General features: G+C 37.9%; 1 protein-coding gene across 1 annotated transcript in view; it reads left to right on the top strand.

The window, feature by feature from the left end:
* per (period circadian regulator) overlaps positions 1–26,771 on the top strand; it is a 72,272-nt gene that overhangs the window by 5,194 nt on the left and 40,307 nt on the right. Inside the window, 5 exon segments of the mRNA XM_083114785.1 lie at positions 4,345–4,432; positions 8,140–8,220; positions 17,830–18,053; positions 19,044–19,150; positions 26,656–26,700. Coding sequence (XP_082970911.1) covers positions 4,353–4,432; positions 8,140–8,220; positions 17,830–18,053; positions 19,044–19,150; positions 26,656–26,700 — 537 coding nt within the window. The 5' untranslated portion in view covers positions 4,345–4,352.

Here is a 26,771-nt window from a genome sequence, read left to right as displayed (position 1 = left end):
GCACTTAAATGCCCTCTTCTAGTTTCAATAATTTAACCGCCACAGGATGTATTATTCAAGTAATTTCACAAGCGTGTGACTTTTTGCTTTTTTATGAAACATTCAAGTTTAGATTATAGTAGCTACAGTGGCTTTATAGGCCATTTTTTAGAAAAATGTAAGATCATTTTATAGCTTATTTTCTGAGGATTTTTAATTCACCAATTTCAGAGCTCTGAAAAAATCTAATTAGTGGGCTTATTTGGTGCTAATTTTCCCCAGAATTGAAGCCTTCTGTGAATTTCACTCTGTTTTGCACCTTGATTCACATGGAATTTCACGACACCACGCTGTTCCAAGTTTGCACTTTAACAAGTGACTCTTGTTGCATGTGACGTCATTCTGTAATAATAGAGGAAGTGTTCCAAATGCGGACCCCGTCCTTAAAGCATGGATGATACCGTAGCATGGCGGAAATACGTACATGGAGATGGTAGTTTACGTTAGTGTCGCATGCACATTTGGTACACTACCTCTAGACACTTGTGTAAGTATTTTATATGTACGTCTGGGTGTGTTCAGTTATTCTGAAAAAAAATAAAAATAATTGAAGTCACGGTTTGAATAACGGCCCTCGTACATCCAAAACCCGGAAAACTCAATGAATTTCAGGATGAAGATAAATTCCACATTTTTCTTCAACAAAGTTCTTGATTGGAGGTTTTTGCAGCTTTGTTTTGCTCATGTATTTTAACAATGTTGAATAAACTTGATTCTATTGAATACCAGGTGCTGTAAACACTTAACACTTAGTTATTAGGACGTCAAAAGAACACAGAATGGTCTGAAAATTAATTTTAAAATTGCACGGAACGCTTTGGAAAATCAGGGAATTTGTTTCTGCAAAGCGAGTGGGAAAACAGGCAAAACCATTTTTTTTTTTAGTGAAAGCCAACAATACGTGACACGAGCCAACCGACCTGGATAGTTTTCATCAAAACTCAGTTTGCGATTTCACTCTATTATTTAGTCTGTGAGTAACTTTGTAAATAAATTTGCAAAACTAAGGACATTTATATACATATATGAAACAAAAGAAAATGAACCGACTTATTTATTTTCATTCATTCTTTTCTGCCCAGGGCAGGTCTTTTCTTTCAACCTCCATTCTGTTCGATCTTTGTAGCAGCGTAAGACCATTTATTTTGTTGTCAACTATTTGGAATCTTCTTTCCCTTGACTATCCCTTCAATAGCATACCTTAGGTACGCTTATCATATTTTTTGGGGTTCAACCCAGGACATATTCGCGATCAACTCGTTACTGCTGAATTTTAGTTTTTCTTTTTACAAAAATAAATGGAAATTACTTAAAAGCCTTAACATTTTATTGGAACATTAAACTATAAATTGTACAAGAAAAAATATTAACATTATTTTCTAAAATCTCTTGTTTGTTGAAGCAGTAGCATTAATAGCACTCATATGATTAACTGTTTTCACGTGGTCTTCAATATCACCTCTTCCTTTATGTGCAAGAGACTCCATTACAGAGTGTACATTGCACACGTTCACTGCCACTGTCGTTACACAGTTTCAAGAATTTGTATTCCTGCTGCAGGTTAACGTTAAATATACACTTTTATTTGCCCATTGCCAAATGCAAAGCCCTTGTAAATAGTTATAATTATCAAAAACGTGTAGACGAGTTACTTCACACGCTTGCAAGACAACCAAGACGCTCACGGAAACGGAACCGTTCAGAAGTCGATTTCTCGAAGAAATAAAATAATCGATCGATCCTTGCCGGTCATAAAGTCTGGTCGTGAATATTCAATACCGGTAGCTATTTTCATGTTCAGATTCTCAAATCCCCGGACATTTTGCAATCTCGGACAGCACTAAAAAAAAACAGGACTATCCGGACTAATCCCGGACGTATGGTAAGCCTACCCTTAGGATACCGTTTCTTCTCATCCAGTGACCCAACCTACCTGAATAGTCTACGTGTTAGTATTAACGCATTTATTTCGTGATTAAATGTTTATGCATTTGAGAGACTTACGATGTGTTTGCCAAAAAAATAAACGCTATTTATGTTTGGTGTGGGGATTGGAAAATAGGTCAAGTCAACTGGTGGCGGTATGATGTACCTCCTGTAAAACACGTCACCACGAATGCATTCCCAGCTGTGAGAATCGACCTTGGGGCCAATTCCGCATTGTCGTAGTTGGATTCTCGCAGGACGAACAGAAATGCTCGGTTCCGGGTTCGAATTTCGACCCTAGAACACTATTGAATTATATTACATTGTAACTAGCGCTACGTAAATTTTACGTACATGAAGAAATTGATTGAACAGAACGTCTACATCATGAAAACAAAATTACTATTTATTTGTAACATTATTTTGTCCATTTTCCTTATATTTGGGTTTTATTCTTCATTTCAAAATGTGTATACATGGACTTATTAAACATAATATTTTAAGAGAATGTCTTGATTGACAAGCCTGTACGTACATTAAGAATGAAGGCGAAAAGTACAAACAATGAAAAACAAACAATAATAATATTTATAATACTGTAAATAAGGAATGAATGTAATTTTAAAGTCTTACAAGAAATAGTGCATGCTTCTAAACTTTTGTTTTTCAAAATCTAACTATCAAAATCAAATTTACGAATGTCAAAATTAGGTGCACGATTTTTCTTGGCGTACAGCCAACATAACGAACAAACTAAAGACGTTCAATGCTTGCACCCTTGGTAGTTGGATTGATTTGTTGTTTTAAGTCCACTTTATGCACACTAAGGCTAATCGGGACTGGACCTACGGTTTAAAGTGGGATCCGAACCACTATGTACCTCCACCGGGAATCGAACCCGGGACCTCTAGATTACAAGGCGACGACGCTACCACTGCGCCATCGGGGAGGCCCGCACCCTTGGTAGTGTTCTAGCGTTAAACAAATTACACATACTTCATTCTAGAAAAGTAAATATGTAATTTAAAAGACTAATTTACTCTACATCTAACTAAACATACGCTGAAATTGAAAACATAAATCTGAATACGCGTCACATCTATTTCTGTACCTGCTGTTCACTTGAATCAGGGATGAAAATCCCTTTTCACACAAATATGAGGTGTAGAACCGCATGAGCAACTGTAACGCCTCATCAGAATGACGGTCGACATGCATGTGACACAGAGATAATTTAGAACTCTCTGCTGCGACCGAAACTTAAATGATTCCCTTGAGTTCAACTTCAGAGAGATGCCTGTAAAAAGCAATGGCGCGAATTACAGAAATATAGAGTTGAAGACTACGTACAACGGATTGAATTAAAATTGTTATAACAATATATCTTAGTAATTTAAATGTAATAGGTTTTTAAGACACAGTAAATACATTTTCGAGCCCGACTTCGGAACCCACCAAACGCCCCCTCGGGACCCTGGAGTGGGTTGCGCCCCACAGGTTGAGAAACGATGTTCTAGTTGAAAGTCTCCCCATGGATATATACGAGGGATGATCGAAAAAAGGTTACAAATCCTATTATGGCGTATGTGTTAGACATAGCTGGAAGATCAACACACCTGATGATGGAGGGCACTCAACACTAGTCCTCGATGTAATCACCTTTTTTGTTCAAGCACTTGTCACAACGGTAGATGATGTTTTAAATACCGGTTGCACAGAAATCCGCGTCAAGTTCTCGTAGCCACCGTGAGGCAGCTCTTTTGACATCATCACATGTCATATAATGGTGGCCAGCCAACCAAATGGTAGTCCCAGCTCAGCTGATATTGAGCTTAATGTTCTTCTTCTGTCCTCACGAATACACTCATCCACAAGAGCACAGTTCACGTCAGTGGTTGAGGTACTGGGCCTACCGCTGTGTCCAGGGTTGTCATTGACAATACTGGTCCGTCCTTCTTTGAAGGCACGACACCACTTCGCTACATGTTGCCTTGAAATTGTCCCCTCCCCATACACCTCCACAATCTGCCTATGAATATCAGCGGTTAAGTGTTTTTGGCCCACAGGAAATGCACCACTGCCCTCACTTCTACTCTTGACCAATTTTCTAGACGAGTCACCATTTTAAATATCCGCTTCTCGGGTATACATGGTCAGAATCCGAAGTCCTCAAACTCGCAACATGACAAACATGTTATTAATTTACACATAAATTTTCGTTACGTTATAGTGAATAAAACAAAAGTTATATGCTTTGTATCCTTTTTTTTCGATCATCCCTCGTAATAATACTACTACAGAATAAGAATGGTTTATTTTTATTAATACATAGTTACGATTTTTCAACAATAATCACCAAACTTCTTTCTTTGCTTTTAGGTGGAAAAATGGCGGAATCTGAAACGAAGACGACCAAAGCATCCGACTCTGCCTACTCCAACAGTTGCAACAGCCAATCACAGAGAAGGTAAGCCTGGTCGTTTATACAGAACGGACGATATTTGAGACTTTTGTCTGTATTTCACTCTTCTTTCCTTTCCTCTCTTTTACTCGTTTGCATTTTGCTCCCGTTTCGCTCTGTCTCCTATTTTTTTGTATTTAACTCTACCCTATTCCCTATCATCCTCTCTCTCAGCCGACCTCCTTGGTGAAGGGGTTATCGCAACGCGCTGAAACGCCAGGGTACCCGGGTTCGAAAACGTAAATTACATCAGCTAGGACCCGGGACTTTATTTTATAACATTTTTTTTATTTGGCTTCGGATCTAATATTGGGGTGAGATCTTTACATATCTGATGAAAATCAGCCGAAATAGACAAACTTGACAAAGCATATTTTGACATATTTCACCAATTTCGCGTTTTTACAACATATTTGTTCAATTAATTTTGTTGTAATAAGACATATTTCTGTATAATTTCGTAATTCTCTCGCACATAATTTTTTCTTCGTAGCTTTAGCACAACGGATAGTTCATATTGTCGATGGCAGGATATGGAAATTACGGAGGAAGAAAGGTGCCGTCTTTTCTTAGTACAGAACAATAATCTTTATCCCACCGACAATTGATAGCCATGCAAACATTATTGAGGAAAAATGTTCTCTCTCATTGTTGCACGGGAATCGTTCTCATATCTTTGCTTTTTTCGCTTTTCACAAGAATCAGTCAAAAGTAAAAATAACATTCGGTAGAAGTAAGATTATTTCCATAACATCCCTGTTGTGCATTTGCAGCTTGGGAGCGAGTCACAACTTCCGAAGAGCCAATCAACAAGCGAGCTACTGAAGTCATTCCAACCCGACACCAATCGCGGACACTCATCCTCACGCTCCTCGCTGTCGGTAGGCTCACTAGCTAGACTCGCGGAGTCAGAAAATAATCTGACTATACATTACAGCCCCTAGTCTACTCTATCGGGTATGGGAGAAATTCGAGAGTGCTGTTGTACATATTTTTGACTTTACTGGGAATATTTCTGCATTTTTCTGACATATTTTCCAATTTATATGACATAGTTACATATATATTTTACAGTTTTATAGGACATGAAAGTCCCGGGCTCTATACATCACTCATCCTCATCGTCACGATTAGCCAAAAGAGTCAGAAAAGCGACGCTAAATAACAAAAACCAGTCAACTCATTCTCTTTTTTTCACTTCTTCGTTCTTCACTTTCCTGCCTTTCACTTCCTCATCCTTTGTTTCTCGTTCTAAATAAAGTTCATTCGTTGAATTATTTCCACCCTGTGGTGCTGGTTATCGAACCCAAGCCTCCCCCCTCTCTTCCTGTCCATATCTTGACTCATCTTCGTTCCTTCTCTCTGTATTCATTTCTTTGCCACCTAATTTTTCTTTTCTTGTGCCTTCATATCTCTCTATTATATCTCTGTTTTAAACGATTATGTCCCTGCTGTAATTTCTAAAATGAGTAATATTAACTGTAAATAAAATACTTTTAAAGAGTAACTTTCCGAACAGTGAATATAAATATGTGTCCGTTGAAAACAAAAAAAAAAACATCAGGCCCGTAGCTAGAATTGATCTCCAGGGGGGCCCACAGGTTATCAGGGGGGGCTTCGTAAACCAAGTCCATTTTTCAAAAGTTTAACAGTGTTAAATGAAGGTACATTATATGTGCGTGTGTGTGTGGGGGTCATTAATTTACATAAAATTTAGAAACACAAAAACTACATTTTTCTATATCTTTTAAATCATCACTTGAAGTGTTAATTGACTGCTACTGAAATCATCCCTTACTACACACTCCATATTACTTTTGATGATACCGATATTTATATCACAAGAATAAATGCACAATATTCAATCATAGTGCCTACAGTACATTCCAACCCTGGCCGAAGCAATGAAATTCCCCTTCGTCCCAAAACTTGAGATCTGTTGACCTATGACGCAGATGCGGAGGGAATTTGGTCAAAGTCACAGATTTGTGTCTAAAGGGAGCAGCGAAGGTACAGATAAAGAATGAAATAGCTGCTGTTCATGTTATGTGAATTTATCCTTCACCAAATTTGTGAGCAAAATTATATGTGCTGTCTACATTTTCACTGCAAACAAAATCTACAAAATAGTGTTACCTAATGTCAAGGGGGCTGAGCCCCACTGCTTCCTGTCTGCCTGCAAAACATTGAATTAAAACGCTAAAACACTCATTAAAATAATTCTTGAAGCTTTCCTAGTGGCAAATGATGAAGTTTTCTCGGAATGTCAACCAGGTGATTTCCTGGTAGGCTTCCGAGCTTTCGAGAGCTAACGTCACTGAATCTCTGAAGATGAGACTTCAGTTCCTGAAGATGAGAGTGGCGTTAGCTCTCGAAAGCTCCTACCCGGAAATCACCTGATTCATAATCCCGAGAAAATCTCTTCACACATTAAAATGTTCAAAAATTGTCTGAAATGCTCTTTCAAAGACATACATTTATGTGGACACTTACTGAAACCCCGTATGGAGAAGCCGGTGTTACTGGCGAAACAGCGTTTATAACATTTGCACACAATTTGAACTACTATCAGAATCACGTGATCCTTATTGGAATGCCATCCATTGTGGGATCAGTGGGCACAGAGAGGTTCCTTACGTAGGCACTTGATATCTTGTCAGGAGCGAACAGATGCAACGTGCAGCGTTATCAGTGTTGTGACAGCTGCTCTGTTTCTACGCGCTAAACGTGACCTTGTGTTTATCTCATTATCGACGTCACGGAAAATACATAGGTTTCCATTACGTAAGAGCAAAGTGCGTCCCATCTCATGGTAATATTTTGGACAGGGACGGCGCCAGTGGCGGGTAGTTACTCATCTAAAAGTTATTCTGCACACCCATTTTCCCAACTCGACGAATTCAACAAGCATTAAGACTTTGCGTGATAAATTAAATAAGTTCCAGATTTTTCTTTCAATTTGATATGTTTTGCAGAAGACATAAGGTATAATTGTTGATATATTGGCACATGAATATGCGAAAATAAAAACTCAAATTTTGAGAAAAATGATATTGAACCGAAAAATTAAGGTCCCTAACCATAATCCTATACGACGCATTAGAGCCTCTTTAGCCCGCAGCTTCAGGCTTCAATCAAAGCAGAATTCGCTAGTTAATTTTATTCTTATTTCTACTGCACATGCCACGGTGAGCTATGATTAAACGAATTTAACGAGAAACAGATCAGAACTTTGAAAAGACTAAATTACAGTTTATAATGAGTTTAGAACACCACCTTCTTATGTATAAGGCCTGAGCGCAGAATCTTCGTGTACATTCTACGCCATCAGTTGTAGGTCATGGACCACAACACGATATCAGCTTTAAGATCTCTAAATGTGTTAAATAAGTATAAAAATGAGTTTTGAAAGTAGTATTTCTAGCGTGTGAGGATAAAGTCTACAAATAAACATTTGCAATTGTCTGATATCACGTTGAGATCCAAAACCTTCCACCTATGACGTTTAATAACAAGGAATCTTTGCACAGGCCTTATACATAGTAAGAAGGCGTTGTTTGGAACTAGTGATTTTCGCCATCACTGCGGATCAAACGCGTGTTTTAAAATCTGTGGGTTAGTGAAATCATATGTACTTAGTGTAGTTGACAATAAAACAGTGTGCATGAAAAATTAAATTGTTTACAGTTAATTGTTGATTTTCTGTCTTCCAGCAGCGGCAGCAGCAAATCACATCACAGCTCTTCTAGCGGTAGCAGTGGCTATGGCGGACACCCCTCTACTCTTAACAGTAGGTGAGTACCACCAGTCATATATTTCTTGCTTAAGGGGTTCCGGGTTCGAATTCCGGCCTGGGCATGGATGTTTGTGAGTGTCCATTCATCAATTTCATCAACATATCACTCATCCCCATCATACGCTCCTTTCCAAATTCGAACAATTTCTCGCCCAGGAAAAACCTAACATAGGAAATATTCTAGTGTTTTATGGGAAAAAAGACTAATTTTGCCTCACGACTGCCATCTGTTGTTTTTTAATACTATTTATCTTCTTCCATAGTTGATGATAGAAGAGAAGATAAATTTTGTTGTAAATAGGATTCTTGTCAGTTCGTTAGGAACCAATATAGTTGAAAATGTCACTTTCCTTTCATGAAAGCCTTGAAAATTAATTTTAATGCACTTTATATTGTCTACGTAGTCTATGTAAACTACAACCCAATGTAATCTACGCGTAGATTACGTGTAGAAACGCATGTAGACGTAAACTTATAGTGTACGGCCCATCACTGGTTTTCTTTCATCCATAGTTATCCATGCTTCCACTGTAATTTACTGTCGCGGACAGACATGAAACAAAGACACCAGGGGAGCAACGTTGAGTGCATATGCAAGGTGCGTGACAGTAGGCAGGCGTCTTGATAGCTTCCATTCCCCCTTCCCCCGACGTTTTCGATTTCTCCTTTAAAGCCTCCGTTTCCTTGTCATTTCCTCGTAACTCCTCCTGGGAACTGGTCTATAGCAACAGTTAGACAGAAGAGGTTCATTTCAGGTTCTGCACTTGAACTTACAGCCTATGGAACGAGTTCTACATCTCACTGTCAATCAAGTGTAAACTTTGATGTTCCCCACTTAAAAAAGAAGTCACTACAATTTCGCTTTGCTATATTTTGCGTGCGCTGGGCTTCCTAATTGCGAACACTTGTTACCTGAACACGAGTAACACTATATTACCTGGAAGGGTGGTGTTCTAATTGCGAACACATTTTTGTACTTTGGGAAGTACAACTTTCTCTCACACATCCTGACAGTTTAACTCACTTGCAGACTTGACACAAGTCAGTGCCTTATGGTAACTGTTGGCTTATCAGTTGCAGTTCACATTGAAGCATATCAGATAGAATTATATAGAAAATCCGACATGATTAAAAGTCGTCGGCGAAGCATGAACAATTTTAATAATCATCAAAGTGTGGCCTGTTCTTTTCTGTACGAGTACATACGACACAAGTCGTAACTGAAAAGAGTTAATATAATTGTTAACTTTTAAAATTAATATCACTTACTCAAATTTAAAAACATATCACGCTGCTGTTAACGCTGTCAATCAGGTTAAACTACCTGTTTCCCCGGGTAACTGACCTTGTTTGTGGTATTTCAGTTACATGTGTTCGCAATTAGGACATGGAATTATTTCACTTTTATGTGTTCGCAATTAGGACGATTGTTCGCAATTAGGACACAACCCTTCCAAGATAGCGTAGAGGATAATGTTGTCGCTTTGTAATCAAGGGTTAGGGGTCAGTTAATGGAGAGGGGTCCTAGTTTAAACTGTAGAACCGTGTCGATTAACCTATTTGAGCATAGAAATGGACTTGAAATGAACCTAGTCAGAAGTTTTGTTTTCTTTCCATTGACGTGCCCAAGGGCGAGGTGGGAGTTGGTGCGGGCCATAACCCCTTCCTTTGGCCCAGTATTCCTTAAAAAAGAACGTCGAAGGTAGGAAAAGATGGGAAAATAAGGAGTGACTGCTAGAAAAGTATATTTAACCCCCTCTTTTGAAATCCTGGACACGCCACTGCTTCTCTTTATATCATTGTGTTTGTGTTAAAGGGTATATCAGGTGGCTGGAATCCAACTCCAAGGAGATATTTCCTGGCACGACAATCATATTTAGTTACAGCTCAGTACCGTACCAAAAAATGCATATTTGGGCTAAATGGGCATTTATTCATCTACCCTCTGGAGCTTTCAATATTTTTGTTCCTTCAGCTATACGCTGTCCCAGCTAACTGTGGAGCAGGGCCGCGCATAGCAGCAGAGAAGGGGGAGGGAAATCGAGTGGGCAAAGAGAGCTTAGCAGGGAAAGCGGATAACTCCTGTCGCCTCCCCCCTCCATTACGCAATCCCGTTCCTCTCACTGTTCATTGGTGGAGCCGTCTCACGTCACTACTTGCGCAGAGACTTGTTCACGTTCGACTGCTCCACAGAGAGATGGGACAGGGTATACCTCTAGAACGAAGAGTCTAAAGCAGTCGCCTTGAAATCAAACCGGCCATGGGTACAATTCCCGCTGGAACTATATTGCACAGTGGTTGTGATCCCACTCATATGCAGAATTTCGTCCGGCCACTTAGGGGGGGGGGGAGGGGCGGCTAACATTATTCAAACATTTATCCATTAAGAAAACCATCATACCTTGGGAAACAGGTATCCCCACTCATCTTGTCCAAAATAAATGAAATTGTGTTGGTGTCGAGTGTGTCTCTTTTGTGAAAGAACACACTATTATAGATGGTTTCAAATTCATTAAATAACACATCTGTTCTTTAGAATATAGAATAATAATTGTAATATGGGGCATACGATATACGCGAGGCCTACAACTTGAATTGTCAGATGTCTGAAAAAAAAATGTTTTACCTTAGTCTGGAACATGCGTGTCTTATATAAAGTGTACATACCTATCTTCTGTTGTATTATGTAACAAAACATAATTTGAATTTGTTTCCTTAAGTGAGATTTACGCACGAAAGCAGTAGCACATGAAAGTTTCGTGATAATATTTAAGTTCATTTTGTGCATTTTCTCTATTCTTAATTACTTTGTGCATATGCCACATGCGTTTGGGGGAGCTAAGGTCTACCTCTGGGGGCTAAGCCCCCCTAGGCCCTACCAAACTACGCCTATGGTCCCACTTTAAAATGGTTCAATCGCGACCAACCTATCTCAACATAAACTGAAAGGGATTTATTTGCTTTTCAAGCTTGTCAAGAGTTGGTGAAAAGTGTTATAGTTCGCAACACTTGCGAGAGCCTGTCACGACACGTGACTTTCGACTTCGCTATCTTCCACGTAAGCAGCGGAGGAGAAATAAATGCACGCAAACCCGAGAGGGCGAACCAAAGGCAGCCCAAGGGGGCGGTAGGGGCACTCGCCCGAGGCCATGCATCGTATAAAAGTAAATAATAATTTACTTACGGTTTATTACGAGTTTATAGGACCATGGTGCTTTCAAATTAACAACTAATCTAATGTTTTCATGGATTGTTTTGACAGTTAAAAATATTCAAAAACACTGAAATCATATTCTACACAAAGTGCTACATAAAACCCGCATTGAAATAGTTCAATCAAAAATAATAAAATATACACTATTCATGCAATTATAGAATAAAATCGCAAAGGGAAAATATAATTTTATATGAAACAATGTAAATTCACTACATCGTCAAAGTTCATTTGAGGACATGGGGCCTCTACGGCGACGTTACCACTACGCCATCGGGGAGGCCCTGACTTAGAAAAAATATATATCTCTGATTTGTATTCATACACGAGATTCGCAGGTTTGATTCACAAACAATACAATAAAATAAAATAAAAATGTTCAACTAAATATGTAAGTAAATAAAAAGTAAAGTGCTCCCCTGTGCTTTGCACCACGCCATGAAGGCATATCGGGGGGTGTGGAGTTAGGGCCCTACACTTTCTTGATCACGGCCGAAGGTGGGGGGGGGGGGTGATGTGATCAGCACCACGCCCCTGGCCGCCTTTACTCCCCAGAGTTTCCTCAAAGTACCCACTTCATACGAAGCTGGATGGACGCCAGAGCCGCTTGATCGAACCCGGCCCTCTCGCATGTTAGTCAGACGCCCTAACGACTGAGCTACTGCGGGCGGTGAGCAACTAAATATGTCGAACATTTATTCTATAGTGGAGCCCAAGTTAAGAGTTCAGTATGGGCCCTTATGGGCTTTTACTTTTGAGATCACCACCCCTAAACAAGGGTGTTTCTGTCAGAAACAAAAGTCGTTATCATTCGAAGATAAAATAATAAATAAGCAAAAACCAGAGGAAATGTAAGGCTTTGATGGTTTACACCTTCTTTTGCAATTCGGACCATCAAAAAAAGACGTTTTCCTTTCTTGTGTTTACCGCGATTTGGGGAGTTAAAACTAACAGCCGTCCGACGGTTGCCACTTGCTGCAAACACGTGTTGGGAAGAGGGAAGGGGGCGGGGAATGGCCAGGCAAAAGTTCGTGAATAGGCTCCTGTCGGGGGTCAAGTGGTTTGTTGTTTGCGTACGCGCTTTCTCATGTTGGGTATTTCTTGAAGGAATTTATTATTATAATTATTCTACAACAGTAAAATGGCAAGGGGTGGTATTATCAAGCATAAAAGTGTCCAGAGTCCTTACAAGTAAAGAGAGACAAATTGTAATAAATATAAATATACTTCAAGCAGAAAAATCCCGGTAAAAGTGTTAGTTGGACTGCAAGCGAAAATACTGAAACGACTGGAATTTCGTTCAAAACTGTTTACAAAATTAATAGCGAAGCGATTAAAGGTCCTCTTGCAACACCAAACGAGCAGAAAAAACGTCAAGAGGTAACGACTTCGAATATAACTTTAATACGAAGCGATGTGCGGCGAAACTTCGCAGGTACATTGTATATAATACATTGCCGGATTTTTCGGGAGGAGGTTCACTTGCCCCTCCCAAAATTATGACTAAGTATTATGAAAAGTATTGAGAGCGTTATATTAAAAGATAAAAAAAAAAAAAATGATCGAGCCATTTTTCATAGATAGTTAAAAGAATGTCAGTCTCCTTTCTGTAATTATCCTTCATATGAGTAAAAATACAATATAACTCCTTTTATTTCACACCTCTACTAATAATTGATTGATTGAGTTTTAAGTCTAATTTTATGCGCAGATAGGTTAGTTGGGACTGGACCTACAGTTTTATGTGAGATACGAAGTACTATGTGCTTCCAGCAGGTATCGAACCCTGGATCACTTGATTTTAATGCGACGACGGAAATTCTGCTAATGCTATCCCCTTATGATCGAAGGGCCCTGGGTTCGTTTCCTGGCGGAGGTACATTCTAGGATGAATTATACATTGAAGGCTCAGTTCCGATTAGTTCATCTGACCACAAATTACACCTAGAACGAACTCTTGCAATTATATTGATGTGAATGACGTGACGTGTCCAATGGGCGTATATGCTGGTCATAACCCCCCCCCCCCCCTGGATAAGTATTCCTAAAAGAAGAGGGTCAACAGCAAGAGAAGATGGCATATGAGGACCAGCTACTAAAAAGTATACGTACTACCCCCCTCCCCCTTCGAAAACACTGGGCACAACACTGATATAAGGGCACTCTTTGATGTGTCGAATAAGTTGCAAATCTGCACATTATATTTCCAATATTACGTAATGCTTACAGCATATTCTGTGCACGTCCCAGAAAAAAATAATCTAGACCCGCCTATGACTGTCGAGCTGCTGCTGTGCAAAACGAATAGAGGGACAAAACAATAAAGACACAACAAGACTTTCTGTGCGGTCTTACGAGTTGTTTGCGAGCACTTACAGGTCGGGGGGAGAGATTTGCTTTGGTGCATGCCGGTAATGAACACGGTTTTGTCTCAAACGAGACAGTGTGCCGATAAATGTGAAACAGGCCTCCCCGATGGCACAGTGGTAACGTCCTGGTTTGATACCCTTTGGAGGCATATAGTGGTTCGGATCCCAGTTTAAACTGTAGGTCCAGTCCCGATTAGCCTTTCTGTGCAAAAAGTGGACTTAAAGGGGAAAAACACGGCCAACGTACACGATGAAATGGACAGCAAGACGTATGACAAGTATATTCGGGAACAGTTATTTGCAAATCTCCCTCCATGGACCGTCATTACTCTGTACCACAGCCGCATGAAAGAACAGCTTCCCATCAAATCATGGCGAAAGGATTTGTATTCTTGTATTGAACAGTGCCCGTTCCGTTAATCACTAACTTTTGTTGCGGCGTGTACTACAGCAGAAGTTCGTTGCACGCCGGAGCCTTCTTCCACTGCGCACCATGCAGCAACACTGTCCCCATAAGCCCCATACTGAACTCTTAAGTTGGGCTCACCAATAGTAGTAGCAGAGGTACCCCCCCTCTGGCCTGCACGCATCCCCCCCAGAGTCGTTATTCAAAATCCTCCCAAAAGAATTGTTCATCCCAACCCCCCCCCCCTTCCACACACACACACACAAACACACAGTAATTGATTTTTATTTGAATGTCGATAACTTGATTTTTTAAAAATTAAGTTTTCGAAATTCGTAAGCTTTACACCAGAGGCGGCAACTTGGAATATTTTTTTGGGGGAATAAGGTTGGGATAAACAATATTTTATGTATGTAAATATACATAATATATGTTCCTCTCGGTGAATTTTGGGGGCAGAGTGTGCCTTGCCTCCCCCATCCCCGAAATCGCATATGCTTTACACAACGAAAACAGACAGTATTTTACAATTATCCAGTCAGTCGTAGCACAGCAATACAAGAAACTTACAAGAAACAAATCGTGTCTGAAATCATCCAACACTAAAACTGAAGCTCGCATGTCGGAATTTCTGAGCCGACTCTGAGCTACCACACAGAAAGCACTAGACATTGTTTATCAATGGGCGAGATGCCAACAATCGAGAGGCGCATAACATTCGAAATCTTTCATTTCTGTTGAAATTAAAAGACTAAAGAAGGAAGAGGCACTGCTCACTTTCCTGTTTGCTACAGGAAATAGTGTTCTTGTGGATGTTGTTAAATCATGAAGCAGATGCTGAACATCTAATAACCATAACTTTAAAAATATAACAAGTCAATCAAACGAAACGATTTTTGGGTGAAGATATGGTAGCTAAACTATAAAATTTTGTCCTCCCAAAAAAATCCCATGATGCAAGCACGTCATGAATCCCCCCTGTGGGCACCCCCTGAGTAGTAGTAATAAATATTTTCATTATCGACTAATTACATCTGTCGTGTACAAATCTCATTGCCTAAATATTAATGAACACAAATGCCCCTCATTTTATTTATCGAGCAGCGAACAAAAACAACCAACAGTAAGAAAGAACAGACAGAAGAATCCTTTTCATCGCCAAAATCGCAGATTATCTTCACATGACCAAATTCTCGGTCTTAATCACTGTTACCACAGCATCTAGCAGAGGAGCCAGTTGCAATTAGAACATGATCTAGTTGCCAAAATCAGTCTAACAGCCAGCCAGGTAGCCAGCCCAGCGCCAACTAGGGCATCCCTACTCGATATCTAGTTCCGCCTGGTTCGGCCTTTACCCTACTCGTGGATGAATCTAATTATCGCCGCCTTCCAAAGAATAAGAAACTCGGAAGAATCCACGAAGCGCTGCAAACCAGTTTCCGGGCAAAACACCTGAAAAAGACAATTTACGAATTTCGTAATAAGCTTCAGACTGCGATCAATGAGGCATGAATCCCACAAGGAATTCTTTTGTTACACGGAACAATCGACAGTGACAGGTCTTTTGAAAGTCTCCCAGGATCTGCTCTCGTTTATGTAACCATCCTGTCCACGTGATGATGCTTATGCAATAATGTCAATTCCCGTTGTTTCCGTCAAAGCTTAATGGATCGACAATGTTTGTACATATAACAAAAGCTTGTATAGCACTATTCTAACTTCTAAAGGCCAAGTTCTTGTTACTAAAGACGTCTCTGTTTGTTTAGGTGCCCTTCTACCCTTCCGAAAAAAAAAACGTATCAGAGTATTACACAACGTTTTTGAAACACCCTGTGCAATCTGAAGTGAGTCAAATTTTGCTTACCACTTCAACTAGACTTTTTGGGGACAGGAAATGTGTTTTTTTTTTTTTTTTTTTTCCAAAATTCCAAAAATGAGATTATCATGAGAACTTCGTCTTTGTAAGAACTTTAATCCTCCTAACTTTCAAACATCTTTCTTGAATAAGACATGATGTAAAAGTTAATAACAAAATTAACTATGCATTTCAGTTCAGTTTAATTGTATGAAATGTAAAATGTAAAGAAATGTGTTGTGCTGGTGCTGGATAAATAATCCATCTGGTGGATCAAGTACAGCCAATGACAAGCAAATTGTCCATGTGTATTTTCATTCTTTTCTACATCCTGTGTTGTTTTAAGGAATGGAATTATGTAGGTGCGAATCAGATGTTGTCCTCTTCTTGTTGATGTTATTTCAATTCTTGATCATATTGTGAAAAACAGATTGAATGAAAATGGTGACATACAATTTCCATTTATTTTGTCCTTGGGTGTACAAGAGTCTTCCCAAGTATATACTAATATTTGATTTTTTAAAATATTTTATTTAAGTGATGAGAGCGATTACAACCAGGTACATCATACAAAATTACAGAATTGAATATATAGTTATAAAGGATTATACTATCATATACATCGTCATAAATTCAAATTGTATGTTTCAACAAGTTCAGTTACTAAACCTTTGGCCTTATTTAGACATTTGTGCCTCCCCGATGGTGCAGTGGTAGCATTGTCGCCTTGCAATCAAGGGGTCCTGGATTCGATACCCAGTGGAGGCTCATAGTGGTTCGGATCCCACTTTAAACTGTAGGTCCAGTCCCGATTAGCCTTAATGTGCATAAAGTGGACTTAAAACACCAACTCAGTCAATTATTTAGACATGTGGGAATTGAGATATTCCTCTGAGAATATCTGGGAATTTTATATTACTCAAAAAGTATTTGGAAATTTAAAAATTTCTGTGCAAAATTTATCCTTTTAATTTTTCTTCTTTCTTCTAAGGTAAACATATTCAACTGTGTTAACCATTCAGAATAATATTGGTCATAGTAATTTTTTTTTAAACTTTGTGCATAACCCGATAAAAAGTTTTTGAACTGATTCAACTTTTTGAAGCTGACTGTTGGCTTTCAGAAATGGGCCACACCCATGGCGGAGCCAACAGTATAGTAATAACAATAATATTAAGCCATGGTCGTCAAGTCGGTAGGGCATCTGATTTCCACTCGAGAGACCCAAGTTCGATTCCAAGGATTGGTGATCTAAGGTTGAAAATTTTTTCGGCCTTGTCCCCGCACAAACCAGCTCTGGGGCTCACCTAGCCTCAAATCAATGGGTACCTGGGGCAACCCTGTGAGGTGAAGGCGACCGGAACGCCATGCTGATCAAACCTCCAAAATGGCTGAGATCGAGAATGTGTGGGACCCTACCCTCACATCCCTTAAATGTGCCATCATGGCATGGTGCTGTATGCTAAGGGAATAATAATAATAATGATCACGTAAACTCTTTTCTAATAAAATTTCAAGTTTGTTTTTTCAGTCCACTTTATGCACAGAAAGGATAATCTGGACTGGACCTACAGTTTAAAATGGGATCCACTGGGGATTCTCTAAAAGAGAGTGCAAATATATACATTTTGCTTTAACACCTTGACTCCACTAGAAACTATTTATATGGAAGGATCTAGCAAGTGTAAAGGCTCAAAAATGTGTTGAATTTAAATGGTGGTTGTGGATTTCTATATAAGTATTTGAAATATGATCTCTTTCAGCATTGAAGCGGGACCTCAGCCTCCAGTAACAAAGAGGAAGGACAAGGATCACAAGAAGAAGAAGCTGAAAGCCGAAAGTCATGAGCATCATCAGCAGAGGTTGTCAACAACGACCGAAACTCCTAGTCATGGTGGGGCGATCGAGTCGAAGGCACTTCAGATGGCAGCCATTTCTCAGACGCTGAACTGCATCAAGAAGCTCAAGAACAAAGAAGCACCTGCAGGTGAGATATTCAAACTTTATTCTCTCAATAATTCTGAACCTGCAACCTTCGGTTTCCAACATGCCAGAAGTTTCGATGGAGGGAAGTTGACCCCAAACACCCCTTTAAATAAATCTCAACCCATATCCATATATCCTGAAACAAGCTCAGACTTTCCCCCCTGCATAATCAAATGGCGTCTTTTAACTTTAACAACTCTACCAAATCCAAATCTTTAGTTCAGGTCGATGTCTCTGTGCAGTTGGCTTCTGCCAGCTATATTTTGTTTAACTATGCACTAAAAACAAGAGGAAGCCATGAAAGATAAGTAAATTTGTGCATTGGGAAGTCTCAAGTTTATTGTGCAACTCGAAGTTTTTGTGAATTGTCTCTGCTGAAAGCTAGGTGTCAACAGATACTGTTGCGGTAGCATGGCCTGACAAAGACAATTTCACATGGTAAAAACAGCGACTGAAAAATCAGGCAAAGCCAGGGATGGCTCAGTAGCTCAGTTGGTAGAGAAATGGCACGGTATGCCAGAGACCTGGGTTCGAGTCCTGGTCGAGCATGTATTTTTTCCTTAAACTTCTACACAGTACAAATGGGAGAGGAAAGAACAGTTTACAGGATTCTTGTTTGGAAACCTGATGGTATGAGACCTGTAGGAAGGCCAAGATGAAGATGGAGGGATAATGTTGAGATGGACGTGAAGGAAATCGGTAAGGATGGAAATGATGGGATCGATCTTGCCCAGGATAGGGACACATGGAAGGCTTGTGTTGCTGCAGCCATAAACCTTCAGGTTTAAGAAAGCTAAAGAGTTACTTAGTACATCTCCCGTGTATGGCAAATACATCTCCTGTGTGCCAAACCTTAATGTAAAATATGTTTTAAACTGAAAAATTCAGAAAACTGTAACTTACAATTTTTACCTGTATTGTGTTCAGATCATAAAAAATTAGTCATTTGCTAACTGCTCCATTTTCAAATATTCAACTTTCTTTTTTCAAGCCATCCCTGAAGAAAGTGAATTACCATCATCTGTTGCGGCCATCGACCAGAAGAGTCAGGAACAAATTATCAACTGTCTTAAGAGCGAAGAATGTGTACAAAACGAGGTAAGGACAATTACAGGTATTGTAACTTGATCTGCATGTGGACATAGTGAAAAATTATATTGCTAAGAGAACAAACTGATTAATCAAGATTTATAAATAATGCTACAAGTACTAAGCTGAAATATGAATAAATTACTAATTGGCAGGGAAAAAGCCAGTTACTAATAATAACTCTGAAGTATTCCTCTGCTAACGATGATTTTAAGTAAGCACTTTGATCTGAATGTAATTTCAAGTTGTTTCTGTAGAATACACACATGCTGTGATGATTTTTGTTATTATTACAATTTTTCATAACAGTAATCCATATAGACTTGCCATAGTTACCTGTTTTGTGATATATATGCATTTTGATTTTATAAGTTTTTCGAAATGTTTTACTTTGTAACTACATTCTAGATATGAATTTGTAATTTTAATCTGCATATTTTCTGTGTGATGTATCAATTACGGTTGGGATTGTGTTGTTATTACAGTTTAATAACATTTCTTCGTATTTGAGCAACAGTTAATATAAATATGCAACATATTACATTTTCCGACCATCTATATTTATTTGGAGTATGTGTGTGTATGTAAGTACATGCTACATGTGTATAAGTGATGCGTGTGTGTTTGGAAATGGTCATTCTGTGTCGAATCAACTAGGTTTTTGGACTCCAGTCAGTCTCATATTTTCATGATTTTTTTTTATTTGAAAGTCCCCTTGGAGAGAACCAAAACTTAATTTCTGAATTTTTCAGGTCAATAGTTTCATTGTTGTTGCTTGTTCAAAATAAAAAAGGTGTCAAATTTTGCAAACATTTTCAGATATAAAAATTGTCTTAACTTTGAAACTATTGAACACACAGAGTTGTGCTGGTGTAATTTTTTGATCTAGTCTACTAGTTGATCTTCAACAATGATTTTTTTCAAATTGTTGTATAGTTCAAAAATCCAAAAATATTTCATGTATGAAAATATCAAGAATACTGCTGCTGCCCACTCGAATCTTCTCGACTAAATTGTAGCATTTGGATAATTATGCGCAATTACCCAAAAATGGCAGAAAAGCGATGCTAAATTTAAAAAGTAACAAATTTCTATGGACACCTTGAAACAGCGTTTCCACGACACTAGTTTAAAAAATACCATCGACTTTTTTTTTTAGCATGAAATGTCTCAAATATAGATCTAATTTTTGAGCAAACTTGTAGATTTTTATAAAACGGGACATATTGAGGATTTTTAAAATATGGACGGGATGACCGGAACACGTCTCCTAAATGGGACTGTCCTGGTCAAAACGGGATGTATGGTCACCCTAGACAGGTGACCACAACTATCGTGAGGAATTGGGGAGTTATGAATAAGTAGCACAATCCAGTCAAAGAAAGCCTACAACAATGACGGGGGGGGGGGGGGGGGTACATCGTGCTGACCACACGTTACTCCATAATAACTGGTTGGATGAATGAGTGAGGCCAGTAGTTGGAAAGCAGACCTTGGCCCTCACGGAATGTTGTGCCAAAAATTTAGAGATTTTCAATTTTGATTCACTTTTCAATTTTGGTTCACTTCCAGAGGACTTTCAAACAATAGAAAAATATCACTACAATTTGAGATTAAAGTTGGTTGATTTGACATAGGGGGGCCCAAAAGAATAGTGTATGAAGTACTCATTGTCAAACATTCATGTGTAATAATTAATGAAATTAGTTTACATAGCAGAGTAGATGACATTTATAAGTCCTCATCGTAAAAAATGCCAGAACATGTATATTAAGATGATGAACAAGTATGCATGTGCAACTGTGAACTATTTGTAATGTAGCAAGAAATAGGTCAATAGCATTTTTGTGTTTTTATTTTACATCATGCAAGTAATAAACATGAAACAAAATTATTTTTACATCAGGCCTAGGCCAAAATACAACTATGATGAAGTTTTAGCCTGAGACTTCTGAACTGGGAACTATTGATGGATTTGCTTGTGGTGGTGGTTGGTATAGGTGAACCACCGCCTTTTAATTCTGGATTGGTTTGTGGTGAGTCTGACTTAAAATGCATTGCAGTTCTGTGTGATAGAGCACATGGTTTCTCAGAATGCAAAAATGTGGTTAGGTTTTTCATTGAAGTTTCCATCCAAATTTAACCACTGCTGTGGTGAACCAATCTTTTTTGGATTGAAAAGCAGCTTGAGGTAGTCAATATAAAGTGGATATGAGTGGAATTTATCTCACAAGCTATTGAAAGGTAAAGTTACTTGTTACACATTGCAAGATGCCATAAAGGCATTTGGGGGGTGCATGTGAAGGAAGGACCCCATTCATGCTCAATTGCTGCGAATTTTGAAGGTGATGTGAGCAGAACCATGCTCCAACCATGTATTGGTGATGTGTGTACTGAAGACACTATAGTTTTGCAACAAAAGCAGTGTTCAAAGTAAAGGTGGATGCAAAACTAGCAAAATTTTCACAAAGCATCCCCCCCCCCATTGTCACACATGCTTCCCCCAGCTAATCTGAAGGCTCAACCAAACATCCACCCAGCTTGGGTGACCAACCCTCCAAAATTTCCCTGGAGTATTGGAGCTAATTTTGTGGGGATCCTCCCATATCTTCACATTCTGCTTCTCCTGTATTTTTCATTAACAACCATGGTCATGAAATTTCAACTCATTCCGAGTTCGGCAAGCCATACGAAACTTCAAATTGACTGCAAGCTCTTGCGCCTTGGTGGACGGAAGTCATGTAATATCTTGCAATAGTTGATTAACGATTAGTTCTGCAGCAGCAGTGAACAAATACATATGCTTTAAGACTAAGAAACATGCAAATTTGTAAATTTTTATTCCCTATTTTTGTCTGTACATTATACAAGATTTAAATTAATTTTTTTATTTAGTATTATCCACTCCATAAACATTTTCCGAGTGATGCTGTGCTGCGAAAAATGTGCAAGGTTTGTTGTGACTAAATCTCCCATAAATTCAATGCCAAAACTTGGAAATTTCCCTGAAATTCATGGCTGAAAGTTGGTCACCCTATCCCAGCTAACATTTTCCACTTCAGGCACCTAACGAAAGCATAATTCTACAAAGCTCTATGCATGCCTTAGTCCTTCACTAGTGATGAGTTCAGTCTAGTGGCTTTGACTACCAAGTTCAATATATTTCTTGCAGTTGCACATGTATAAAAGGTTGACACTTTCAAATTAAGGTGTTCATTTTTATTGGTTTGTAAACCATTCATCTCGGTCTTTGACCTCTTATAGTAAGTAGTGGACTATAACAATTGATGTTATGCTGTTTATTCTGGTGACTAGTTTTCATACACTGTATGTTGTTCCACCCTCACAGTTTCTAAATTTAGGAAAGTTACTAAATTTCTCTGGAACATTGTTAATAATATTTTCTTACTTAATTCAGAAAGAATTTGTTTTAATAATATTGAAAGTACAGGTAACTTCTTAACTTACTGCAACAATGATTGAATTTCTCCTGTAGCACATTTAGTTTTATCACAAACTGTTTATGACAATATACACACATTTATTTTTAGTAAAATATGCACAAATATAGTGTATCTTTTTCACTTACAAAAATTTTGTTTGAAAATCATTTGTGTTTGTGTGAAGTCAGAAAAACAATCAAATGTGTAAATAGTAAATATTATATATATAGGTTATAGTAAATATGGCAGAGAGACAAATCAAGAAAAATGCATATCGTTAATGTAGAAAGACAGTAAAAACTATTTAAAGTACTATATGACGTGAACAGGAGACTAAAGTTATATTCGTTATGATGTGTGTCATGTGTATTAAATAAAATACAAAACACAAATGTGCACCAGGCTAAAAGGGAGGTGTGTGTGTGTATGTGTGCGTGTTTACATTCAAATCAAAATCTTAGTTAAAATAAAACTTCACTTTCTTTCATTATTATTTCTTTAAATTGCGAGAGATTCTGTCTGCCTCTTGGATTATAAGTCCGCATTGGGGTGGTTCATTGATTGGGGTGTCAGAGGTAAGAGAACAGGATGACAAAGGTAAGATTGGACATTTTTTAGTTCGTTTTTAAAATTCAGTAATTCATATGTAATTGGTTTTGTTTACATGCTTATCATTTATGATGAATGTTAGTGGAGGGATACTTAAATTTAATTTGATGCTTCCCAAATAAATCACAGAGGTGGGTAAAACAAAGATGTAATAATTTCTTATAAAATGTTAATATATTTAATAAGTTAAAAATAACTTTTTGTATGTATGTGTGCATTTTCAATGGTTTCTTTGAGCTTACGTTTCATTAATCTATTATACAGTATTATGTTACTCTCAAACATTAATTTTAAGCATTCAAATTTATATTATAACTTTTTTTGGAATCGACAATGTGTTTCTTTTTTTTTTTTTGAACGGTTTCCATTTTATCCGAAACAATCGAAGGTCTCTGTTAATGTAGGTCCACAAATCATAGCTGACATCATACATTTCCAATGTTTCAGAGTGTGATTATTTTTACAATCGCATGTAATTAACTATATAATTGTAACATGACATTTTAACTGTTGTAAACGTAATGAAGTTACTATTTTGCATAAATTGCCAATGAATCTGTTCATGTGTAAAACTAACCAAGTTGAAACATTGTTCGCTTTCTAATAAAAAAATGAATGTAGGGATGAACTAATACGAAATTTTAAATAATACTCGAGTACTGATATAAATTTACCAGTATCACAAAAATATTGTATCGATCTGATCTTAATGGCAAATGTTGAATCTGAATAGTTTATCCATCCCATCATCACTAGCATTTTACTTCACTTTTCTGCCAATTTCGGCTAATCTCAAATACGAGGATGAAAAGTAAAAATTGATTAATAGAAAAACATCACAACCACACATGGACAGGACACACTCGGGTGACCATAATGAAGGGTGTTCCGTATAGCTTGCCGAATTAGAAAATTAAATAAAAATAGGGAAAATATCATGAAAATAGTTATATTTCACATATATGTAAGCAGTAACATCTCCCATTTACGTATGGAAGACAATGTCAGGCATATGTCCACCCCTACTGAGTCTGCATGCATTTATAAGCTCCACAAAATTATTGATAAGCCTCTCGCAGATATCTGTCCCAATGCCTCCAATCACCCGTATGATTTCCGCCTTCAGTTCGAAAAGGGTTCGTGGTTTGTTGGCGTACACCTGTGATTTCACAACCCCCCATAAAAAGAAATTGCAGGGTGTAAGATCACACTCCACCTGCCAAAACCCACACCACGCAGTCGTTCTCAGGATTTTCAGAAGGAAACCACAACAAACTAGTCAAAACAATTGAGGCTACATTAATCGGCATGACAACAGATACCAACATTGGTAAGAACAGGGCTGCCAACCTCGAAACAAAACAATAGCACTCGATTCAAATTCGGCATCCTATACGGAACACCCTATATTTTGACCCCAAACCAGGACATCCCAAGGACCCCCATTTCCTGGAAAATCGGTTAAGCCTTATTATAAAATTATTGTTAGTATTAACATACCATTATTATTATTTATTAAAAGATGGATCACATAAATGACACACCATAAAAATTAAATGAAATATGATCTCCCGTTTTGAAAGGTATTGTTATAATTAGAGCCCGGAAGTTCAGGCATTTATTTTCGTTAAAATAGGCAGGCAAAATGGCATTTATAATGTGGAAAATAGGCACTAAAAATGAAAAAAAGGCAAAATGAACAAAAAAAAAAGGCACATTTGGAAGTCGCTTACTTTTATCTATAATTTCTGGCAAAATGTTAAAATCTACGTTGGGAAGAGCATTTCAATTTTCACCAAATTCACGCACGTAACCATGTAACTTACCACTTAATGGCACACTAAATTTTGGCATGATGACAACTACACGATCCTTTCCCTCCAAAGTGCAGAACTAAACTAAAGATAGAGAACTTGATTTTGGAATGCATGCAAAGGCCCTTGGGCATTAGTGCTGTTTCTTGTCAATAACGTCCTGACACGGACGCTGGACGTGATGACGTAATTGTGCAGATGTTCTGCAACAGGTTTTCAGCAGTCAATCATGCACAAGGAAATGTTAACCGAAAGCCAATATCCTAACTCAGCATGAAATACTTTTCTCTCACACTTTTCTCCTTCAGCAATGTTGAAACATACGTGAGTTCAATATTACTTAAATAAAGCGAAAATTATTCACATAATAAACGGAAGAAAAATAAATGCCAACAACGTTTTTATGGAGAAAAATAATTTATATACACACTTTTTTTAAAAAATGGTCCAATTTCATTGAAAAAGGCAAAAAAAGGCATTTTAATTAAACATAGGCAGTGGGGTCCGAAATAGGCAAAATAGGCAAAATGAAAAGGCTTCTAAAACATTTGAAACAATATAAAAAACGTATATACGGAAAATTTTTATCAATATATCCAGTAGATAAAAAGAGGCATTTTGCCAAACTTCCGGGCTCTAGTTGTAATCTAGATAAGACTTACATATCATTTCTTGTCTTTTCTGATCAACCTTTGATGTTGAAGTTGAGTAATGCCAGAAGTATTTAGCGGAGGAACCTATCTTCTAAAGAGAAGCTTTATTCTTCACCAGCTGTTCATAAATCTCCTCAAAAACCTTACCTCACATATGAGACACACAACTCATGATTTTTCTTTTGAGTTGGTGTCACAATGCAGGAAATTTCAATTATTGTTGCAGTTCCGTAAAGAAACTGCATGCTTATTCACTGCGAAAAAAACGGGGCACACACAAAACAATACATCTTTCTTTAGCATGAAATCTCTTTCAAATTTAGAGTTGGTTTTTGAGATAACTCCTAGACTTTTATAAAACGGGACAAATGGTGGCTTTTTAATAAAATGCACAGGATGACCGGGACACACTTCTGAAACGGGACTGTCCCGGTCAAAACAGGATGTATAGTCACCCTAGCTCCCACAAAGGATTACACTGACTGTAATTCCAGATGCCAGAGCCTCAGTAGCCTGCAAGATGCAGTCCAGGGTGTAGTGAGCTTGATATTTGCATATATATTGCAAAAAGTTCACCCCCTTATACCACTTGATCCTTTAATTAACCCAGACTTACTACAGTTTTTTGTGGGGGATCAAACTTGATCCAAATTTTAAAATATAAAATTAAGAAATTTGATTGAAGGGCTCTTTTTGTTAACACGGGTTGATGACATTTTCAGGAAAATATAAATAAGTGGTTGAAAATTTTATGAAAAAATATATTTTTATTGTTTGAATTTTTAAAAACGAATTATTGTATTCTGGGGGATATATACATATATTTTTTGGAATGATTTATAGACCTACATATATATTGTTTTTTCTCTAACAGTGTACATTCAAGGAATTTATCATCAGAATTTGTCCATACATGATTTATAAGTACATGTGAAAAAAATATGCACAGTTTACTAATAAAAATCCAATAAAAACATGTTCTTTTTCCCTCTTAGATACACATGGAGCATCGGTTTCGCACAAATTTGGCGACAACCATTGTAAGTGTGTAGTTATAATATGGGTCAGTTTTAGAGGTGAACATGAAAGAGAAGAAATGAGTTATTTGATG

Source organism: Lepisma saccharinum, chromosome 29 (genome assembly GCF_977018435.1).
Source record: "Lepisma saccharinum chromosome 29, izLepSacc3.1, whole genome shotgun sequence".
In the NCBI taxonomy this organism is placed as follows: Eukaryota; Metazoa; Arthropoda; class Insecta; order Zygentoma; family Lepismatidae; genus Lepisma; species Lepisma saccharinum.
The sequence above is the reverse complement of the archived record's forward strand: the minus strand, read 5'-3'. Positions and strand labels throughout refer to the sequence as shown.